Genomic DNA, 20,689 nt, shown 5'->3' with positions numbered 1-20,689 from the left:
TTTCTTGGCTGCTACTTCAAAGCATATTGTGCGCTGTCTGTCCTGCGTGCTGCACAACAACATTGAATATTTAGTATTTACTGCTGTTTACACTTAGCTAGATTAATGCGATGGTGTTGTGTTTAGTATGTTGCTTTGTTCTGGTTTTTTTTGCTTGTTTTCTCTTCTTTTTCTCTCAACAGGTGATCCAGGAGATTGTTTTTTCTTTCTCTTTTTAAGTTTCTCACTGTCCCTCTTCCCTTCTGTTTTTCTTTTCCTTCATCTTTCTTTCTCCCTTTCCTATCCCCCAGTCATGTCTGTCCTGTCTGTAACAACTGAAAATAAAATAAAATAAATAATAACAACAAAGGTCGATCAAATGGACCAATACGGCAAGGCCGTGATGATCCATTTGGCAAAGTAAATCCCTTGGGTATCCTTGTTGATCTTCAGACAACAATTCTGACGGCTAAAGAACCAAATGGGACAGGCAAAAAAAAATAAAAAAATAAAAAAATAAGAGTTACACACATGCCTATGAGAAGACCAGGTTTCTTGTTATTTGAGGTCTTCCTCAATTTAACAGTAACATGCAACACACACTGTATTCATATTGTATTTGATCTGAATGAAAAAGGTACTTTACTCACTGTTGAATATTATGTAATTGTAAATTAAATGTAAATTGTACTGAAGGTCTTTATCGTTTAAGCAATAAATTCAGTCTCTGGATAAATGAAGATTTATTGTATAAAAAGAGTCTTACAGTACTGATACATCTGTTTAGAAAACAGGAAGTGGTGGGCTTACATTACTTAAAATTTCTGGCATAAAGCAAAAATGATAGCACATCCTTTCAAGCATGAAAACAAAGAGAAAGCATCACACTAGTTAATGAAAAAGGGTAGAAGCTAATTGTTGAAGAAAAAGCTGTTCCTGTCTTCCTTTTTTCTTATAGCTTTTTATATTATATTTTTGTTTTGTTTTTTAAACATTTTTCTTATTATTCATTTATTTTTACTGAAGCTGATATGCAAATGGGAAGAAGAATATAACCATTTGACTTTGGTCCCCTTCTTGATTTCATGTCATTGCCTGAAAAGTAAGAAAATACATGTTTGAAGTATATATGTGCGATTTTAAGCAAAGAACAAAATACAGAAACAGAAGGGAACAGGGCTGTTTTGTTTCTGTCCTTTGATCCAGTCGGAGCCTTCAAAGATGTGTGGGAAAACAAACATGAAACACAAGGAACTTTCAAAAAGTGAAAAACAACTAAAAAGAAAAAAATAATGCATAATGTGTCTCTAACTCTACATCAGTTTCTAAGACTTTTCGAAAATATTAAATTTTAAATTTAATATCAAAACAACCAACAAAAATCTGCCCTGTTGCTTGAAATGACTGTGAGACCATTGAGGCATTTGTGCACGGAAAGTTAGCGGTGAAGTCAGTGGAGAGCCAAAAACTTAAAAGCCTTTAATCAGAGGGACTTAGAGTGATTTAATTAGAAATGTAATCTTGAAGACGTATGTAGATGTACAATTCCAAATATTTTGCATTTAAAAAATCAAAACATGCATGCGCATTTAATGCTCCAAACTGTAAAAACAAAAGAAAAGAAACTTTTTTTTTCTCACCTCCGAGATAACTTGGAAAGCCTGTTCCACATGCTGTGATAAATGAAAACAATCATTATATTGTTATCATATATGATGACAGACTCAGAAACCAACTGCATCTGATCCAAAATATTTTTCTACTTACGTTCTGTATATATATATATTAAAGAGAGTACTGTAGAACTGATGAGAGGAAAAATGTCTCCTCCTTGTTAACAGAAAGCTTGATTCTCTATAAAAAGACTTACTTGTATTTTTTTGCCATGAAAATGCAGAAGATGCCAAAGAGCAGAGCTGTACCAATCCCCACTACAGCAGGAATGATGATGTGATTACAGTTCTCAATACCTGGAAATAGACAGAGTTGGTATTTGCTTGGGTTTTTGTTTTTTTTTTGCTATTGCTTCTTTAGAATACAGACAACATTCATTTAAACATACTTTTAATAGTGATATTAACATTTTCTTAATCATGCAAAGTTAAGGGTTAAAAATATATTGGAAGTAAACTACTGAAAGGATCTCACGTTTTACATGGAGTGTGAAAGTTTCAGGTGATTTCAGCCCTCCATTAAATTCAGCAGTGCAGGTTATCTCGCTGTTGTCATCCTTCTCCTCAGGAATAACTGTCACGATGGACTGTGTCTCCCAGTTTCCATGTTTAATATCTTTATGATGCACAATGACCTTTGTACTATCCAGATTCCATGTGAGTTTGGGAACATGAGTGGGGCAGGTGTGGATGACTGAACAGGTGACAGTGTAGGGCTCTCCTTGAGTGGCTGTCTTTGGTTTAATCACTGTAGGCTTTGGAGGCTCAGCTGAAAATGAAAAAGTCAGACATAAAGTAAGAGGCAAAATGATTTAACAGAAAACTGGTATAGATGTTTGAAGTCATGGAAAGTTGGTGACATACTGATCATGTTCAACTCAACGCAGTCTTCAACAAAGGAGAACATGTCCTTGGTGGGGTCATTGTTTTCTGTTCGCACTAGTTCAGCCCGGAAACAGAAAGGGCCATTGTCATGATTTCTAATTTGAGTTATTTCTAAGGTGCAGTTGTTCTGGCCCAGCTCTCCCAACATCTTTGTTCGGCCCTTAAAGTTGTCCTTAATCAGTGTAGCATCACTATGAAAGATGTTGTTTCCTTTAGTATCTGGTGTTTTGCCTTTATAGTGCCACATTGCTCTGAGTCTGGACGTGGGCAGGTTTCCTCCAGTATGGGAGAATGAACATGGTACCACAACACAGGATCCAACCAGAGCGTCAATGCTTTTTACAACCGTGGCCTTCCATTCATCACTGGACGCGGAGCTACAGATGACTGAAAGAGAATTTTGAAAATAACAAGGAAATTATTTAATTATACACATTAAGCATAAAGAGACTGGAAATAAATAGCTGACCAGTGATGTTACCTGCAAAAAGCAGAAAGAATTCCTTCATAATTTTCTGCTTGGCCATTCTTCTCTGATGTTGGGATGTTTGATTGACACTAAAGAAATCAAAACACTACATTTTACTATGATAACCAAAGCAAACCACAGCTGTCGAAGTGGACTTTATTCAAACAGCATTAATGCCAATAGACATTTATTTAGAATTATTCATACAAATTTATATCTGACAAATACAAGCCATCATTGTAAAAAGTGATTTTCCCTGTGTATAATGTCAATAAAGTGCTAAGTATATCTTACAAATAAATAATGGCATTATTTCAGTAAAAGTATCATACATGCTTATATGTATATGTGTCATTTATACAAATGGGTGAGACAGACAATACCAAAAAGTACAGCCACATAACAAAACCTTCAAGCAACACTAGAGGGCGCACCCTTCATCATCTAGACCAGCGGTCCCCAACCTTTTTTGCGCCACAGACCAGTTTATGCCCGACAATATTTTCACGGACTGGCCTTTAAGGTGTCGCGGATAAATACAACAAAATAAAACTAGTACCGGTACCGAAAAAAAGAAGACTTATTCATAACACACGTGAAAAGACCCAGGAAAACTGAATTAACGATAAAAACAATAACAAAATAACGCTGAAAACCGATAAAAACCCTGAAAACCATACATTTCACACCTGAGCCTCAACTCTCGCGGCCCAGTACCAAACGACTCACGGACCAGTACCGGTCCGAGGCCCGGAGGTTGGGGACCGCTGATCTAGACTCCAATGTTAATTTTTTATTTTATTTTTTGATATACTTTCTGAATGGAAGAAGAGAATATCAGTCTTGTGTAGATTTGAAAATTTGCAGTCTTCAACAAAGGAGAACTTGTCCTTGGTGGGGTCATTGTTTTCTGTTTGCACTAGTTCAACAGAAAGGGCCATTGTCATGATCTTTAACATCGGTTATTTCTAAGGTGCAGTTGTTCTGGCCCAGAAGTACCACCAGCTTTGTTGGGTCCTTAAAGCTGTCCTTAATCAGTGTAGGATCCTCATGATAGATGTTTTTTTTTGTGCTATCTTTTTCATGCCAGATTCCTCTGAGTCTGGACGTGGGCAGGTTTCCTCCAGTATGGGAGAATGAGTGTTGTGGTACCACAACATAGGATGTAACCAGAGCATCAATGCTTTTTACAACATTGGTCTTCCATTCAGCACCTGACACGGAGCTACAGATGGCTGAAAGAGAATTAAGGGAATGGCACCGTAATAATGACTTCTGCAATTTCTTATAAAGGTATACATTATTTGTAAAGCAATTGTTAACCAAGAGGTGACTCATTATGTTACTTGTAAAAAGCATACAAGTTATCATAAACTTTGTTTTGTATTCCATGTTTCTTGAGGATCTTGCAAGACACTGCAGGATTTTTCCATGAAAAACATACAAATAAATAAATGCATCAAAATCACTTCAATACATGGAAATTACAACACAGTTTTAGAAGTTAGACAACTTTAAAATATATTTATAATAAACAGGCATAATTAATATTCTCATATGGACTATTATATTGCCATTTATATTTTGTCTGCACTATTTGTCTCTGAAAGCAGCAAATCTCTCACTTGTCAGGTTCCTTGTATATCTACCTTTAATGTCTTTACCATCATACTGCAAGAAAAGTATCAGGGGTTCCTAAAGTCCCCAATCAATATCTCAGGCTTCATTACAGTGACTTAAAAAAATAGAGAGAAGCTCATGCCAGAGCCAGTGAATTTCTTGGCAAATTATACAAGCTACAATACTGTGCAAAAGTGTTGGGCCACCATACATTTCATGTTACCAGGAAAAAGGGAAATAAATAGTGGCTTATTGAAATATACAAACAAAAATGGAATTACAATAAGTAAGGCAAAAACGGAGTTTTATAATTGTAACAAAGTCGATATTCTGCATGACCATCTTTATTCTCCAACACAGCCTGAACTCTCTTAGGCAAACTTTCTTAAAATCTCTTTAAGTAGTTCTCAGCAATAGTTCTTCAGCATAACTTACAATAATTTATTTTGAGTGCTCCAGTAGATTTTCATAACGTACAGGCTGTGATCAGCTGACCTGCTGTGAATGTATACACCTGAATTGAACCAGATGTAAGCCAATGTTTCTTTAGTTATCCTGCGTGATTTACATTTTCCACACCGACAGTATACTTTTTATACTAGACTGGCACTGTGCACCAGTCACAGACTGTTTTTTTTTTTCTTTCTTTTTTTTACTTTAAATCCATCACAGTGCAGCATACTAACCTGTTTGTCTTGCATTACCTGTAGATCATTTTCATGGAATCTTTAATTGACATAGTTAGTCTAGCTTAGTTTGTTTTGCAGCAGGTTTCACAATATGCAAAACATAATGTCACATGTATACATTTGATTTAAAAACATGAGGACTTACATGTAAGCTTGAAATTTCCAGTTTATCAAATCCCACCGAGGAGTCCTTAACTTTAAGGAAACAGTCAAAACAAAGGCATGAACAGGACCATTTAACAACCAAGACAACCTAAAATACAAATACTGATACATGATATATACAAATAAACTAAAAGCACAAGCAAGCAGAACTAGTAAACATAACACAACATAATAATGAGTAAACAAGACTCAAAACTCTATTAACAACAAACACTGTGGAAACGACCCTGGGACCATAGCACACACACAGTTTGTGTGTTTGCTAATGTTTGTTGGGTTGATAGAAACGTTGCATTTTAAGTTGCCTGCATTTTTAACATCCTTTAACTTTACCCAGATAGCAAGGAGACATTGAACAGATGTTGATTTTCCATCTGAACCATCAGAATCGTCAGGATTGAAATGTCAGCACAAAACCAATGTTGAAACAACATTGAAATACTGATGAAACCTGACACTGACATTGAAATAACATTGATTCACTGTTGTTCTGTCATCGTTGATTGTTGATCTATTTATAGTTGACAAGGTGACAACAATCACGTTGAAAAACCATCTATTTATGGTTGAGCGGGAAATTAAAGCTGCTACCACTTGGACTATTCCACAGCACCCCTATCACATTGGTACATCCCTCCAGGTAACCATTGTCTTGTACAGTAGAGCGGGACATTAGATTTACTCTCAGCGGAATTGACCGGAGAAGGCATCAGTTCATGCACTGCACTGGCCTGCACCACGATTAGTATAAGGTAAGAATGAATGACTTTTGTTCTATTCGTTATTTCCACGGTTGCATTTGAATAACAGTAAAAAAAACAAAACAAACTTGTTAATGTAAAGTTTCGGATAAAATGTGGGAGCCCGAAATTGTGTCTACTTTCATCTTACAATCCGGCAACAAATAAATTGCACTGCAAACAAAGTCTATCAACAAAGAAAACATTTTCGTTCCATACTTTTCCGTTATATTCCCTTACAAAGCTAGCTTTAACGCTTCGAGGGTTCCTTTGTTCTTGCCGTCGCCTCGGCGCTTGACCCAGACTTTCGCTCTGTAGTTTCTTTTTAGCATAGTACTACAAAAAATTGTAAATCTGTGATATATGATTGATAAACGTAAAGGTAAATGTATAAATGTGTTCAATGACTTTGTTACTTTTAATGATTGGTGAGCACCCGCTTCGATTCGCACTCAATTCAAACTTTACGCTGCACGCTCACCTAACTTGCGTTTGCACCTTTTGTCCACACGTAAACTGCGTTTAGCATTTACGTGTGGACGAGGAAGACTGAGAAAACGCAGCGTCAAAGGTGTGCGCCTATTTTGACGCCACACTGTGCGCCAAGTTTTTGTCTCGGTGCCATGAATTCCTACAATGGCAGACTTAGACAAAATACTGTTAATTTTATTATCTTCAGTGTTTAAATGCTTACATATACGGGTTTGCTTGTAATTGTTGCCTATATACATTTTAAGCTATTATTTATTATTTAGTTCAATCAATAGATCAAGTTTTGTAGTGACTATGAAATATATTGTAATTATCTGTTTCCTGTTTATCCTAGACAGGGCAAAAAAGGACTCCAAATTTAAAAAAAGATAAAAATGAAAGACTGGTGCATTGTGCAGTTTAGCACTGGTGGTACAGAAATAGTCCCTAGATCATGGATAAATGGGGAGAAATTGTCATGGCCTCCATATCCTCCGTGAGACACATTCAGGATCCACGACGCAGTAAAGAGGAGAGTTCATCCTGGTGCAACATGGCTCACCTATGCACCAGTCCGACTTCTAATAAGCCATGGTGGGTATCATCTGGATTGGTGTTGTATAAATGTAACAATAACAAGTTTTTCGTGTCCTAATTTATGTCTGGCCATACATTGTGTTTGTACTTCCAGACACATTTCACGAAGCAGAATGCAGTCTTCAGAAATATCTAAGTGAACACTGTGATACGTCTGACCTTCAGTCCGAAGCTGAAACTCAGACCAGTCATAAAAGAAAGCACAAGTAAATCTTTTTTATTTCACAAACATATCTTTGATTGCTAAGAATTTATGATCTTGTCTTTTATACATATCTGTGGTGCTTGCATACTGCAATATCACCACATAATATAGTCCAAAAAGTGGAAGCTTGTAAACTTTTTATAAATGCAAAGCATTGTACACTTGGGCACTTCAAAAATTCCTTGTATACTGTACCTTCTTGCACATCTCTGTTTCCTGTGTGTGTTGTTATAAATCAAACTGTAACTTTAGGAAAAAATATTCCAAAAGCACATTTGTAATTACTTATGACCGTTTTCAACTTTTTTTCTTTAGACCAAATCCCCTGTACACATATAGTGACTCAGAGGATGAGCAGCCCACAAAAAAATGGTTTCCCCAGGCCCCTCGAGTGAAAATACCAGGTAATAAAATACTGTCTAGTGTCTTTGTACATATCTGTGTGTGACACAAGGAAACTTTTGACAAGTTGTCTGTATTCTTAAATACTTAAAAAAAATTATCTTTTTCTGTCAGACCTGACGAGAGCTGTTAACGAACTCCGTGAGGAGGTCAGAGCCATCCGCAATACCGGCTGCAATGAATCGGTAGATGCTGGGGTACTGCCTCTGGATTTGCCCTTGCACAACATTGAGGAGCTAAACAATGCAGAGGCAGCTCTTCAATCACAAGAGGCAAATAAGGCAATGGTAAGTATATAAAGGTTATGTACACTTTGTAACTATAAAGTGTAATAGCTGTCAGATGTGATTTAAATACATAACGGCCTGTTGATTAAACACACAAGCACTTGCATACACATTTAAGACATGAGACACGCTAATTCCATCTCTTAAAATGTGTCTATAGGTGAGACGCTTTGCCTTGATTGGAGCCTGACGCAGCAGTTAGGGGCAAACTCTATGTCCGAGTTTGTCTTTGCACAAGCAGTGCAGAAATGGCTCCGATATGCCCCAGATCGTTTGGGTGGTGCAGGACGCACATCATGCAAAAAATTACAAACTTCTGTGAATCATATAAACGTAAATAGGAAACTGTCTTTTAATAAAGTATTTAGCAAACGAAACATGCCTATTGACCTTTTTTTGTTTATTTTTTTTCTCTGTTACATCACATGCAATGCTTTCTTATTTTAGGATATTAATATTGACATGATACATTGTGAGACATTTGGGGTTTTTTTTATAAAGGGTGTCCAATTTAAGGAATAAGTACAATTATGTGTTTAGGTGGTTGAAGTATTGATGGAAACATGCAGTAGTTTAGTATTGGTTAAAATACCTATAAAGAAAGGTAGATTTCCAGTCATGATTTAACTGTTGTTTTAATAAAAAGCAACTGTGCGAAAGAGGTGGAAAATCAACACCATAGCTCAACAGTGTTTCAATATCAGAATCTGACATTGTTTCAATGTCAGCAGTATTAGAAAATATAACGTTGAATCAATGTCAGGTTTCAACATTGATTCAACATCAAAACCTGACGTTGTTTCAACGTTAAAAAAGGGTGCAAGAGTGACGTTAGGTCAACGTCACACTTCAACGTTGAATCAATGACACAGCCTGATATTGACTCAACATTGTTTCAATGTTTCCTTGCTATCTGGGTAACGTCCCTTTATGTTCGCTACTCTTTTTTTTTTTTTTTTAGCTCAAATTCAAATACAAATTTTATTTGTCACATACACAATCATACACAGTATGACATGCAGTGAAATGCGTATTGCTGTGCAATTTCCGAAAAGACACGAGAATGAAGCTAAAATTAAATATCAAGTATAAATTTAAGTTAAAAACCACAGGTGTGCAAATCAGCAGTGTGCAGACAGAAACCGCAAGTTTAACCCCTATTGGACACGATTGTGCCTCTTTAATCTCGTTTTATGCGACATCCCCTGGTGATTAATAAACGAACAGGACTGCGTATCATGTGTTACTGTTTAGGCTTAAATCGGCTCGCAGTGACGTGAAATATTCCCAAATACGCACTAAACCTTTCTCTCCATCGTTTCGCCACTTCTTCCAAACTAAACTTTTTCCTACTTTTTTTTACGTAAGAAATTTGATTGGGGAATCCAGTGTCAGTAATGAAAATGAAGAAACGGGCTGCTGCCTTTGCTTCCTGGTCGGTCCATAAACCCGAAAGTGTGCCTGTCCACCAGGAAAATGCCCGGTTTACCAGATTACCAGTCCAGCCCTGCCTCGGGCCGAGCATGGTTAAAATGTAGACTGAGAGTGTCGCCTTTCGGCTCAACTCTCGCTCCATCACGACAGACCGCTACTGATCGAGGTGGTTACTTTCAACCTAAGCACAAAACTTAAACACAGTTCATACTGTTATCTATTGTGTTGTCATTACAGTACTGTTTTACCTGCTTCTACTCAGTTGTTTGTCTCTGCAAATCTCTGACATCATCTCCGACTCTTTCGGGAGGATTTTCAAATCTTTCCAGCTGGAACCACCCACTTCACTGGAATCCTAGAAAGAAGTACAGCAGTCTTACTAACATACAAAAACATGATCAGGATAAGATGGCGGATACAAAAAATCCTTCACTGGAAATGGGACAGGGCCGTTTCTAACTTTTTTGAGGCCCTATACAAGATTCTGTTTGGCAGACTCTATTTTATAACATTACACAGGGGGGGGGGGGGGGGGGGGGTTACAACTATTAAAGACATTGCTGTGATGGTTGCTGTGGATGTTTTGGGTGAACTTGGCGTGCACATTTCCTGTTTTAAGCTGTCTGCCAAAGGGGGGCTGCATTTCATTTCAGAGTGCCAACAGTCTGCTATAACTTGAATTCAAACCCTATTTTATACTTTCAGAAAAGGCCTGTTATTGATGTTTATAACACACACACACACACACACACACACACACACACACACACACACACACACACACACACACACACACACATATAATTACACCCGTTGAAACTTTATCTCACCATGACAATGTAACTTCACTAAAACCTTTAAAATATGTGGTATAAAAGAGAAAAATGGTGAAACTAATATGTGATATAGACTCATTACATGCAAAGCGAGGTATTTCACGCCTTTATTTGTTACAATTTCGATGATTACAGCTTACAGCTTATAAAAACCCCAAATTCAAAATCGCAGAAAATTAGAATATTTCATGAAATCAACACTTCAAACACCAAGGAACTGGTTGTGAACTTCGGGAGGTCCAGACCATGTCCACTGCCGGTTCAGATAGAGGGAGAGGAGGTGGAGGTGGTCAGCACATACAAGTACCTTGGGCTATCGGTGGACAACAAACTGGACTGGTCATGCAACACGCAGCACCTGTATAAAAAAGGCCAAAGCAAACTGTATTTCCTCAGGAGGTTGGCTCTGCGGTTGGCATGAAGCTGGACACTCTGGTGACAGTGACAGAGAAGAGGACATTAAAGAAGCTGTTGGACATTATGGACAATGCTGGGCATCATCTGCACACGGTCATAAACAACCAGAGGAGTCTGTTTAGTGACAGGTTGCTTCTCCCAAAGTCAAGGACCAACAGACTTAAAAACTCCTTTGTCCCACACGCCATTAAACTGTTTAACTCCTCGCTGGAGGGGAGAGGGAGGAGAAACAGGGGGACAGTTGAGGGCGGGAACATCTAATCTGCAGTGCCCTTTTCACTGTGCAGTATTTTTCCATATTCAACGGTGCAATAGACTCAAAATAGTTGAAATGTGCAATTCCCTGGTTATTCCTATTATCCTATTTATCACTATTATATACTCTATATTTATATATGTCTCTGTGTTTATATATGTGTATATGTGTATATATGATATATTTCTATTTCTGCTTACATTCTTTTGCAACTTCTGTCAGTGCTGTGCTACTGGAAACAGAATTTCCCAGAGGAACCCACCCAAGGGATTAATAAAGTTTTATCTAATCTAATCTAATCTAATCTAATCTAATCTAATCTAATCTCTAAATCAATAAAACAAGGATTTTAAATAGAAAAATGTCAGACCTCTGAAAAGTATAATCATACATATGTACTCAGTACTTAGTTTGGGTCCTCTTTTTAAAAAAAAAAAAGGTAAATGGCCTGTATTTGTATAGCGCTTTACTAGTCCCTAAGGACCCCAAAGCGCTTTACACATCCAGTCATCCACCCATTGGTGATGGAAAGCTACATTGTAGCCACAGCTGCCCTGGGGTGCACTGACAAAGGCAAGGCTGCCGGACACTGGCGCCACCAGGCCCTCTGACCACCACCAGTAGGCAATGGGTCAAGTGTCTTGCCCAAGGACACAACGACCGAGACTGTCCAAGCTGGGGCTCGAACAGGCAACCTTCCGATTACAAGGCAAACTCCCAACTCTTGAGCCACGATCGTCCACAATTACTGCCTCAGTGCGGCGTGGTATGGATGCTATCAGCCTGTGGCACGGCTGAGGTGTTATGGAAGACCAGGATGCGTCAATAGCAGCCTTCAGCTCTTCTGCATTGTTCCGTCTCATGTCTCATCTTTCTCTTGGCAATGCCCCATAAATTCTCTATGGGGTTCAGGTCAGGCAAGTTTGTTGGCCAATTGAGCACACTAATCCCTGTATGATATCGCCGTATAACTACCTATATGATGACTTAGACTAATAATGCATGTTAGATAATAAAAGTTATGCATGAATTCAGCTAACACAATTATTTATTGCATATTTCTTTGGATTTTCTACAGTAACTTTATAAATAAATGCAAATCTCGTATTGTTACAGCTTTGAAATACAGAACTTTAAAACTTTCCCTCATGAAAGGTAATAAATCAGTCATCAAGACATATTTTATATGCAGTAAAAGACTGTCAAGATAATTCTGACTATAAAGTCAATGTATTAATGTGAATTTCCTTTGTCAAAACATGCTGCTGACAAAAGCTGAAAAGCTGAAAACATGACAACTCAATATAGTAAAGCTATGTGAACCCCCCCCCCCCCAAACTTAAAGCAATGTGGTGAGTGACAAAAGGAATGTCATGTTACGCTATGCACGGAAGGCAGAGTTGTGGAGCCAATATTGCAGGACTCAGGTGAGTAAGTAGAGTTAAACCACAGCTTTATTGCTGGAAATCAAAGGAAAGGAAATTCAAGGAACTAGTGACGCTGCGTCTGATACTGAAACCCCAAGACCTGTGTTGAGCATAGGGGACATGTCCAAATGAAGTCCATGTCAAGGCCCTTATCAGGTTACAGAATATGGCATGACCAAACATAAATGAGGTCCCGTTTCACTGAAATGAGGGAACTCTTTATGTGATTCGATCTGTTGAAAATGCGGGAATCGATTTCTTGCTTAAACTGGATCCGAGGTGTTCCCTAACATCAGCTGTTAGGGAGCATTTTGACACAGTATCTCACAATGATAACATACATCTTTAATCAATCAGAGATAGGCTTATTCAGGACATCATATGGGTATTCTGCAATTTGGTACATCTTTATGTTTATATATCGACTGGCATGTAGCCCATATGTAATATCACAGCAGGGCTGCTGTATATTGAATAACCAGCAGATGTCAGTACTTCCAAATGAGCTGTTGAACGGGTCTTCATGTGATCTGGATTTTGGCAAAGCAAAAAGGCAGATAACACGGTAAAAAAGGCAAACTGTCATGAGAATTGGACATATTCTTGGAAATGCTAACTAAAGAAATACACAGGAAACCACCAAACAGACAGGACAGACACCTATAGGGAGGTTGCAAAAAAGAAAGACGGAAACTAAGGACTTAAATAATCATTAGTTAATCGGGAAGATAGAACACACCAGGCAACACAGTTGAATTAGATCATAATAACAAGACTAGGGCAACAGAATTGAAACACAATGCACGCAGGACAAGAGACTACCAAAAGAAGACAGGACACAAACAGAGATAGACCCAGATTCCAGACACATAAACTTAAACACAGAGGGAAGGAGTAAACACAGACATGTGAATAACAGGAAGACCAGACAACCATAGAGACAGGGCACAGAGTAGATACGGAGACATGACCAGGGCCAATGATGAAGATAACTAAATATTGCAAACTAAGGAGAGATCAGGATATTAAAAGATTATAGTTTCATGTTTAGCTTGTAGTCTGTAAACTAGACACAAACCAAAGGTAAGTCAACACCGAAACAAAGACTGACACTTCACAGACCCAGTGAAACCATACAGGTGTTATGACAGACTGGAGAAACTGAAGGTAAACAAGCACAAAGATGCTGAAGACAGGACATGGAGACAAGCACAGACTGGTCACAAAAAGAAGAACCAACATATAACAAGAAATCAAGAGCTATAACTATCAAACTCAGAGGCACTCAAACATAATATACTCAGGAACGAGAACATAAATAATTTCTGAATTTCAAGACAATTTATGATAAGTCAATAAAAAACTCAAAATACTGAGCCAAAGGCAGCAGCTGAGTATAAACAATGAAATACAATCAATTACAAAGAAGGGACAATGGCAGCAAATAAACTGAGGGGAATAAGATATGACCAGAGATTACAGAATAAATCAGGAATTGAAGTTAACCTTTACCTGGATTACTTAAGGACTTTATAAGTCACAGAATCAACAGTTTCCAAGAAGTTTGGTTTCTTAATTGCTGTTTGAGTGTGATTTAGAGAGTGGCTAGTAAAGATAAAAAAAAAAAAACAGAATGCAAAAAGTCATAGTTTGCTCATAATAATCATTAATAAATAGAATGCACCAAAAAACAGGCGCAGATTTTTACAGTCTTAGTTTCTGTTCTGGCAGGGGCTGTCTCTGGTGATGTCCACATGGATGGCAACAACAGCATCTGATACATGTTGGTGAAACATCACAATACACTGGTGCAGCCATGTCAGCTATTTGACACACTGGATGTGAAAACCTGTTACACCACGCTGCTATGACATCCACCCTAACGGAGGGTGGAGGCTGCTGGATATCATTGGAGCATTTTGTGGAGGGGCTTCCGGGAGGATTGGCAGACTGGGTCAGACGTCACTGGCCAGCGAATCCAAGGGCCAGATATAATTGTAATCAGCCAGTGGGCACTATGTCTGCCACCCCTGCTCTACGCCTTTGACCAGTTGATAAAAAATGATGGTCAAGCGGCCTGCCCTTCTGTATTTTGTAAAGATTATAAGTAAGTTGATACATTTTTATAAGTTAACAGTTATATTGTGACTGATTATTGTCACCGTCCCTCTGTCCTTGCTGGCTGAACCTGCCATTTCTGTTTGTTTCCCTACATCCTAGAGCTCCCTGTCTCTCTCTCCCTTTTATGTGTGTTTCTGTGTTTGCCTGTGTCCTAGGTTTTGTACAGCGCTGGGGTCTGAGAAGTTCCCTCTCTGGAGACAGCCACACCTGCTGATGATCATACTCACCTGTTGCTGATGAACCAATCACAAGCGGTTGTTGATCAATGGTCATGACAATTTGCATATTAATGATTGTGTTATTGAGTTATTGTGCAAACGTACTATTTATAACAGGAGTCTCAAACTGCAGTCCTCGAGGGCTGGTGTCTTGAAACCTTTCCATGTGTCCCTGTTGCAACACACCTGAATACAATTAGTAGGTCATTAGCAAGAGTATAGAACTTGACTGCATGGTGAGATGGCAATTCAGCCATTTGATTCATGTTGAAGCAGCTCATGAATGAATGAACATGGTGCAATAAAAGTACTTTCAGAAGTACTTTTTTCTAAACACCTACATTTACTTAAATTTACTTGAGTAGGGTTAGGGGTTGCCACTTCAACATGCAGTCAAGTTCTATACTCTTGCTAATGACCTACTAATTGTATTCAGGTCTGTTGCAACAAGGACACATGGAAAAATGTTTCAGGACACCGGCCCTCGAGGATTACAGTTTGAGACGTCTGGTTTATAAGGTTGGGGAAACCTGCAGTCCACTGAGACTGAAGAAGTCACTTGGATGAGTGATGAAAAGTTTCTCACACGGAAAACGCTGCATTCAGATGAACAGAATCAACTTTTCATCAAAGTAAATTCAAATTTTTATAAACATTATAAGTGTTTAAATAAACTAAACTACCATGAGTATCAATTTTTCAGAAAAGTTTTAACAAAACTCAAGTAATGTCATCACTCAGAATATAAAGCATGAGCAGGTTTTATCATGAGCATTCTGCAGAGGGTCTGTATACAGGTAACACCGATCAACCAATAATGAAGTAACTACAGTCTAAACATTTTAAGGTTTGAGTTTCAAGTAGTTAGTTTTCCATTACTCACGACTCTGTTAAGACTACAGATAATCTTTAAATACATCAGATTTTTATAGTAATCTCACTTCCTCCACACAAGTTGACACACACAGACTTATAGCAAGACAAACAATTGTCTCTGTCTTGTGCTGTAGTGGCATCACAGGGCCTGTTTTCAGTAACCCTTCCCTCTTCACAACTGAGTATCTTCTTTTCATACTCATGTGCTGATCAAAATCTCCACATTAAAATTAGTTATTACTGTTCGTCTTAAAATATGAGAGATCGCATTTTGATTCTCTTTAAAAGCTTTAAATAGCTCTACAATTAGAATTAAAATCCATCTTTAACTTTAGAGCGTCTTTGTTTCCCAACATTTTCCATAATTTTCCCCTTAATTATATTCATTAACGAAATGGAGTATGAATGACAGAAAGCACTTAGAAGAAGGTGCTTGCGCGGATGGGTGTGAATGGGTGTGCAAGTCATGTTGTATAAAGTACTTTGAGTGATCCAGGAGAGTAAATTAAATTAAAATTTTACTGAATACTGAAGGTCTTTATGGTTCAAACAATGAATTCAGTCTCAAGACAAATGAAGATTTATTCTTGAAAAATAGGCTTACAGTATTGATACATCTGTTTAGAAAACAGGAAGTGGTGGGCTTACATTGCTACATGCTCAGTTAACATTTCTGGCATAAATCATCTATCATATGATAGTGCATCCTTTCAAGCATGAATACAAAGAGAAAGGATCATACTAGTTAATAAAAAAGGGTAGAAGCTATCTGTTGAAGAAAAAGCTTTTTTATATTACATTTTTGTGGGTTTTTTTAACACTTTTCTAACATATTTTCCTGAAGCTGATATGCAAATATAAAGCAGAATGTAACCATTTGAATTTGGTCCCCTTCTTGATTTCATTTCATTGTCTGAAAAATAAGAAAATACAGGTTTGAAGTATATACGTACGATTTTAAGTTCAAGCAAAGGAACAAGATACAGACACAGAAGGGAACAGGACTATTCTGTTTCTGTCCTTTGATCCAGTAGGCTGGAAGCCTTCAAAGATGTGAGGAATAACAAAGCACGAGACACAAGGAACTTTCAAAAGTGAAAAACAACTAAGAAGAAAAACAAAATGTATAATGTGTCTCTAACTCTACATCAACTTCTAAGACTTTGTAAAATGAAGGGGGAAGTGAAATCAACCAGTGCGAAGAGGACTCCTGCAAACCTAATTCGACTCTTATGAGCAGACTATTTTACTTGTATTTAATTTTTATAATTTTAAAAAATATGATGAAATCAGGACTGTAAATAATGCTGAAAGGAGCTTTAAGTTCAAGAGAAATGAAATTCAAGAGTAATAACATAAGTAATTAAGCAATAACATAATAAATCTGTCTTAAAGAAGCATTCATTTTTCATAGCTCACCTTCAGCGTCTTCCCCTGATGAAACCACAGACAAACAAGAACAGAAAATGAGATATCATTTTAAATTTAGTATCAAAAACAACAAAGAAAAACAAATCTGCCCTGTTGCTTGAAATGACTGTGAGACCATTGAGGCATATGTGCACGGAAAGTTAGTGGTGAAATATGTGGAGAACCAAAAATCCCTTTGGCCTTTAATCAGAATGGCTTGAATGGTTTAATTTAATTAGAAATGTAATCTTGAAGATGTGTGTGGATGTACAATTCCAAAGATTTTGCAATTAAAAAAAAACCATACATGCGTATTTAATGCTCCAAACTGTAAAAACAAAAGAAAAGAAACATTGTTTTCTCACCTACGAGATAACCTGGAAAGCCTGTTCCACATGCTGTGATAAATAAAAACAATCATTATATTGTTATCGTATATGATGACAGGCTCAGAAACCAACTGCATCTGATCCAAAATATTTTTCTACTTACGTTCCTTCTTGATTTTGAAGCTCTGCAATGCGGTTTCTTAAACAGAACAAAAAAATGTATATTAAAGAGCGTACTGTAGAACTGATGAGAGGAAAAATGTCTCCTCCTTGTTAACAGAAAGCTTGATTCTCTATAAAATGACTCACTTGTATTTTTTTGCCATGAAAATGCAGAAGATGCCAAAGAGCAGAGCTGTACCAATCCCCACTACAGCAGGAATGATGATATGATTATAGCTCTCAATACCTGGAAATAGACAGAATTTATGACATCATTAAGAATGCATACAGTCATTGAAAGATACTTTTAACAGTGATGTTAACATTTTCTTAATTATTCAAAGTTAAGGTGAACAAACATATTGGAAGTGAAGAACTGAAAGGATCTCACGTTTTACATTCAGTGTGAATTTTGAGGAGGATGTTTGCCCTCCATTAAATTCAGCTGTGCATGTCAGCTCTCTGTTGTCATCCTTCTCCTCAGGAATAAATGTCAGGATGGACAGTGTCTCCCAGTTGCCAGAATGAATTAGTCTATGGTACACGATCCTTTCTGTCTTCCAGTTCCATTGAAGTGTAGGTACATGGGTTGGACAGGTGTGCATGACTGAACAGATGGCAGTGTAGGGCTCTCCTTGAGTGGCTGCCATTGGCTGAGTCAATGTAGGCTTTGGAGGCTCAGCTGAAGATGAAAAAGTCAGACATAAAGTAAGAGGCAAAATGATTTAACAGAAAACTGGTATAGATGTTTGAAGTCATGGAAAGTCGGTGACATACTGAGCATGTTCAACTCGACGCAGTCTTCAACAAAGGAGAACATGTCCTTGGTGGGGTCATTGTTTTCTGTTCGCACTAGTTCAGCCCGGAAACAGAAAGGGCCATTGTCATGATCTTTAACTTCAGTTATTTCTAAGGTGCAGTTGTTCTGGCCCAGCTCTCCCAACATCTTTGTTCGGCCCTTAAAGTTGTCCTTAATCAGTGTAGTATCACTATGAAAGATGTTGTTTCCTTTAGTATCTGGTGTTTTGCCTTTATAGTGCCACATTGCTCTGAGTCTGGAGGAGGGCAGGTTTCCTCCAGTATGGGAGAATGAACATGGTACCACAACACAGGATCCAACCAGAGCGTCAATGCTTTTTACAACAGTGGCCTTCCATTCATCACTGGACGCGGAGCTACAGATGACTGAAAGAGAATTAAGCGAATGTCACTTATAAAGGTATAGAGCACTTATAAAACAATTGTAAATAAAAAGCTGGCTCATTACCTGCAAAAATCAGACAAGTTATCATAAACTTTGCCTCTTTGTCCATGCTTCTCCTTTGTGTAACACACTGGAAAAATAAATAAACTGAACAAATTAGCAGTCAAAAATGAAGCAACTTGAAAAATATATTCATATGAAATTCAAATAATTAAGATTTTCATATGTATTACTATATATACTCTCTGTATTTTGTCACTGCCTTGCCTCTGTCATTTATATTTTGCCTGTTTTATTTTTACTTGTATGCAGCAAATCGCTCACTACTCTCAGTAGTTCCTTATCTTTGTATATTTAAAGTCTTTGCCATTTGACATCAAACTGTAAGAGGGTATCAGGGGTTCTTAGAACCTTCAGTGACTATAAAATATAAAAAAATAGACATGACCAGGTCAGAGCTTCAAATCTGGCAGTATCTCTATGCTTTGACATCATTCATTACTGTGAAATTCTTAGTAAGTTGCATAAGCTACAGTATTGCACAACAGTCTTGAGCCACTGTTCATTTCTCTATATTTTGCAAGGAAAATGAGAAATAAGTGCAGATATTTACTAAAATATTTACCAACACATGGAAATACAGCACATAAAGAAAAAACAAGTTTTTGCAATTCTAACAAACTTAAAGTTGATATTTGGTTTGAACACCCTTATTCTCCAAGACAGCCTTTACTCTTTTATGCACGCTTTCTTGTTATTTCACTAAGAAGTCTTAAGCAATAGTTCTCAAGGCTTCTTGAAGGACACTGAATGCTTTCTTTTGTTCCTTCCTCTTTCAATGCCCATTTAGCCAATGTCCAAAGAAAAACTTTGAAAGACCTTCAGAGAACTATTTTTCAAGACTTGTTATCTAATAATCATATAATCATATAAATATCTTACCTGCTGTCTGGCTGATTTATATAAGGCTGATTTATATAAGGCTACAAAACACTTTAGCAATGTGTCTGAGTCTTTCAGATCTTTACTTTCAAATCCCCCTCAAAGGGACCACCCACTTACCTCTGACTGCAGACAGAAGCACAGCCTTCTAATTGTTTTTTTTTTTTAAATAAAATATGCTTTTCTTTGTGACATGTTAGTTAGTTTCAGTTCTCCATGAACACTTTATCTCACTACAATAATCTGTACCCTTTTTTCTTCCCAGTTGAACTAACAACACGCAAGATAGTGATATCTTAATATGATTCCATATTTTTTTCAAAATATTGTTTATTTGTAAAACACCAAAACATCTGTGGAGAATAGATCAGTGTGCCATGGAGCAAAGGCTCATTTCTGAGAAGTATTACCGGAAATTAATAAGGATATCAACATATTGCACATTACATTTAATATGTAACACATGGATTTTATTTTATATTTACCTTATCTAGGTTTTACTAAACTCTAAATTAATAAATAATAATGGGTGGGACAGTTATTGGTATGCACTATACTACCACACTAGTTTCAAATCCAGTGGCTGGCCAGGGCCTTTGTGTGTACAGTGACATGCGCTCCGTGTTTCCTGTGTGACTTCTGCGCCTTTCTTCCACAATCTAAAGACCTGGGCCCTGTTTCAGGAAGCCGGTTTAGAAAACTCAGAGTGAAAAACGATACTCAGGGTTGAGTAACCCCGAACTGTCCAACTCGGAATATTCAGTTTCAGAAAGGCTGATAACAAGTAGTTCAATCAACGCGGAGTTGCTTTAACCCCAAGTTAAGCTCGCGCACGAGGATACATAAAGCCCTGATCAGTGGAGCACAGATTAAGC

General features: G+C 37.5%; 2 protein-coding genes and 1 long non-coding RNA gene across 10 annotated transcripts in view; 1 reads left to right on the top strand and 2 right to left on the bottom strand.

Annotated features, from left to right (window-relative positions):
- The window catches only part of LOC120732097 (myelin-associated glycoprotein-like), a 40,673-nt gene extending 30,633 nt beyond the window's left edge, over window positions 1-10,040 (bottom strand). The window contains exons 1-7 of one of the 3 annotated variants that reach the window (XM_040029443.1): window positions 9,865-10,038; window positions 3,019-3,095; window positions 2,517-2,924; window positions 2,128-2,421; window positions 1,850-1,949; window positions 1,620-1,652; window positions 706-1,074 (exon numbers count right to left, since the gene is read on the bottom strand). In XM_040029443.1, the coding sequence (XP_039885377.1) occupies window positions 1,068-1,074; window positions 1,620-1,652; window positions 1,850-1,949; window positions 2,128-2,421; window positions 2,517-2,924; window positions 3,019-3,095; window positions 9,865-9,908 (963 nt within the window). In that variant the 5' untranslated portion in view covers window positions 9,909-10,038 and the 3' untranslated portion in view covers window positions 706-1,067. Of the gene's footprint in view, window positions 1-705; window positions 1,075-1,619; window positions 1,653-1,849; window positions 1,950-2,127; window positions 2,422-2,516; window positions 2,925-3,018; window positions 3,096-9,864 lie in introns of those variants that run through there. The other 2 variants (XM_040029442.1, XM_040029441.1) reach the window with 2 other exon arrangements.
- Window positions 1-19,918, bottom strand: part of LOC120732099 (myelin-associated glycoprotein-like) — a 46,372-nt gene extending 26,454 nt beyond the window's left edge. For 2 of the 4 annotated variants that reach the window (XM_040029444.1, XM_040029445.1), the window contains exons 1-7: window positions 19,815-19,915; window positions 18,936-19,002; window positions 18,446-18,853; window positions 18,060-18,350; window positions 17,816-17,915; window positions 17,670-17,705; window positions 17,543-17,575 (exon numbers count right to left, since the gene is read on the bottom strand). In XM_040029444.1, coding sequence (XP_039885378.1) covers window positions 17,543-17,575; window positions 17,670-17,705; window positions 17,816-17,915; window positions 18,060-18,350; window positions 18,446-18,853; window positions 18,936-18,981 — 914 coding nt within the window. In that variant the 5' untranslated portion in view covers window positions 18,982-19,002; window positions 19,815-19,915. Of the gene's footprint in view, window positions 1-16,583; window positions 16,681-17,186; window positions 17,202-17,542; window positions 17,576-17,669; window positions 17,706-17,815; window positions 17,916-18,059; window positions 18,351-18,445; window positions 18,854-18,935; window positions 19,003-19,814 lie in introns of those variants that run through there. The other 2 variants (XM_040029446.1, XM_040029447.1) reach the window with 2 other exon arrangements.
- LOC120732101 lies at window positions 5,819-8,559 on the top strand. 3 transcript variants are annotated; one of them, XR_005695524.1, is made up of 5 exons: window positions 5,820-6,232; window positions 7,047-7,494; window positions 7,809-7,897; window positions 8,010-8,182; window positions 8,343-8,559. It is a non-coding gene; the product is annotated as an uncharacterized LOC120732101 (long non-coding RNA). The 3 variants fall into 3 exon arrangements; XR_005695525.1 differs by having other exon boundaries at window positions 5,822-6,232; window positions 7,047-7,285; window positions 7,383-7,494; window positions 8,010-8,559; XR_005695523.1 differs by having other exon boundaries at window positions 5,819-6,232; window positions 8,010-8,559.
- Window positions 19,919-20,689: the final 771 nt, after the last annotated feature.

Source organism: Simochromis diagramma, unplaced genomic scaffold (genome assembly GCF_900408965.1).
Source record: "Simochromis diagramma unplaced genomic scaffold, fSimDia1.1 OVJJ01000361.1, whole genome shotgun sequence".
NCBI classification, from domain to species: Eukaryota; Metazoa; Chordata; class Actinopteri; order Cichliformes; family Cichlidae; genus Simochromis; species Simochromis diagramma.
This window is presented reverse-complemented; position numbering and strand designations above follow the sequence as displayed.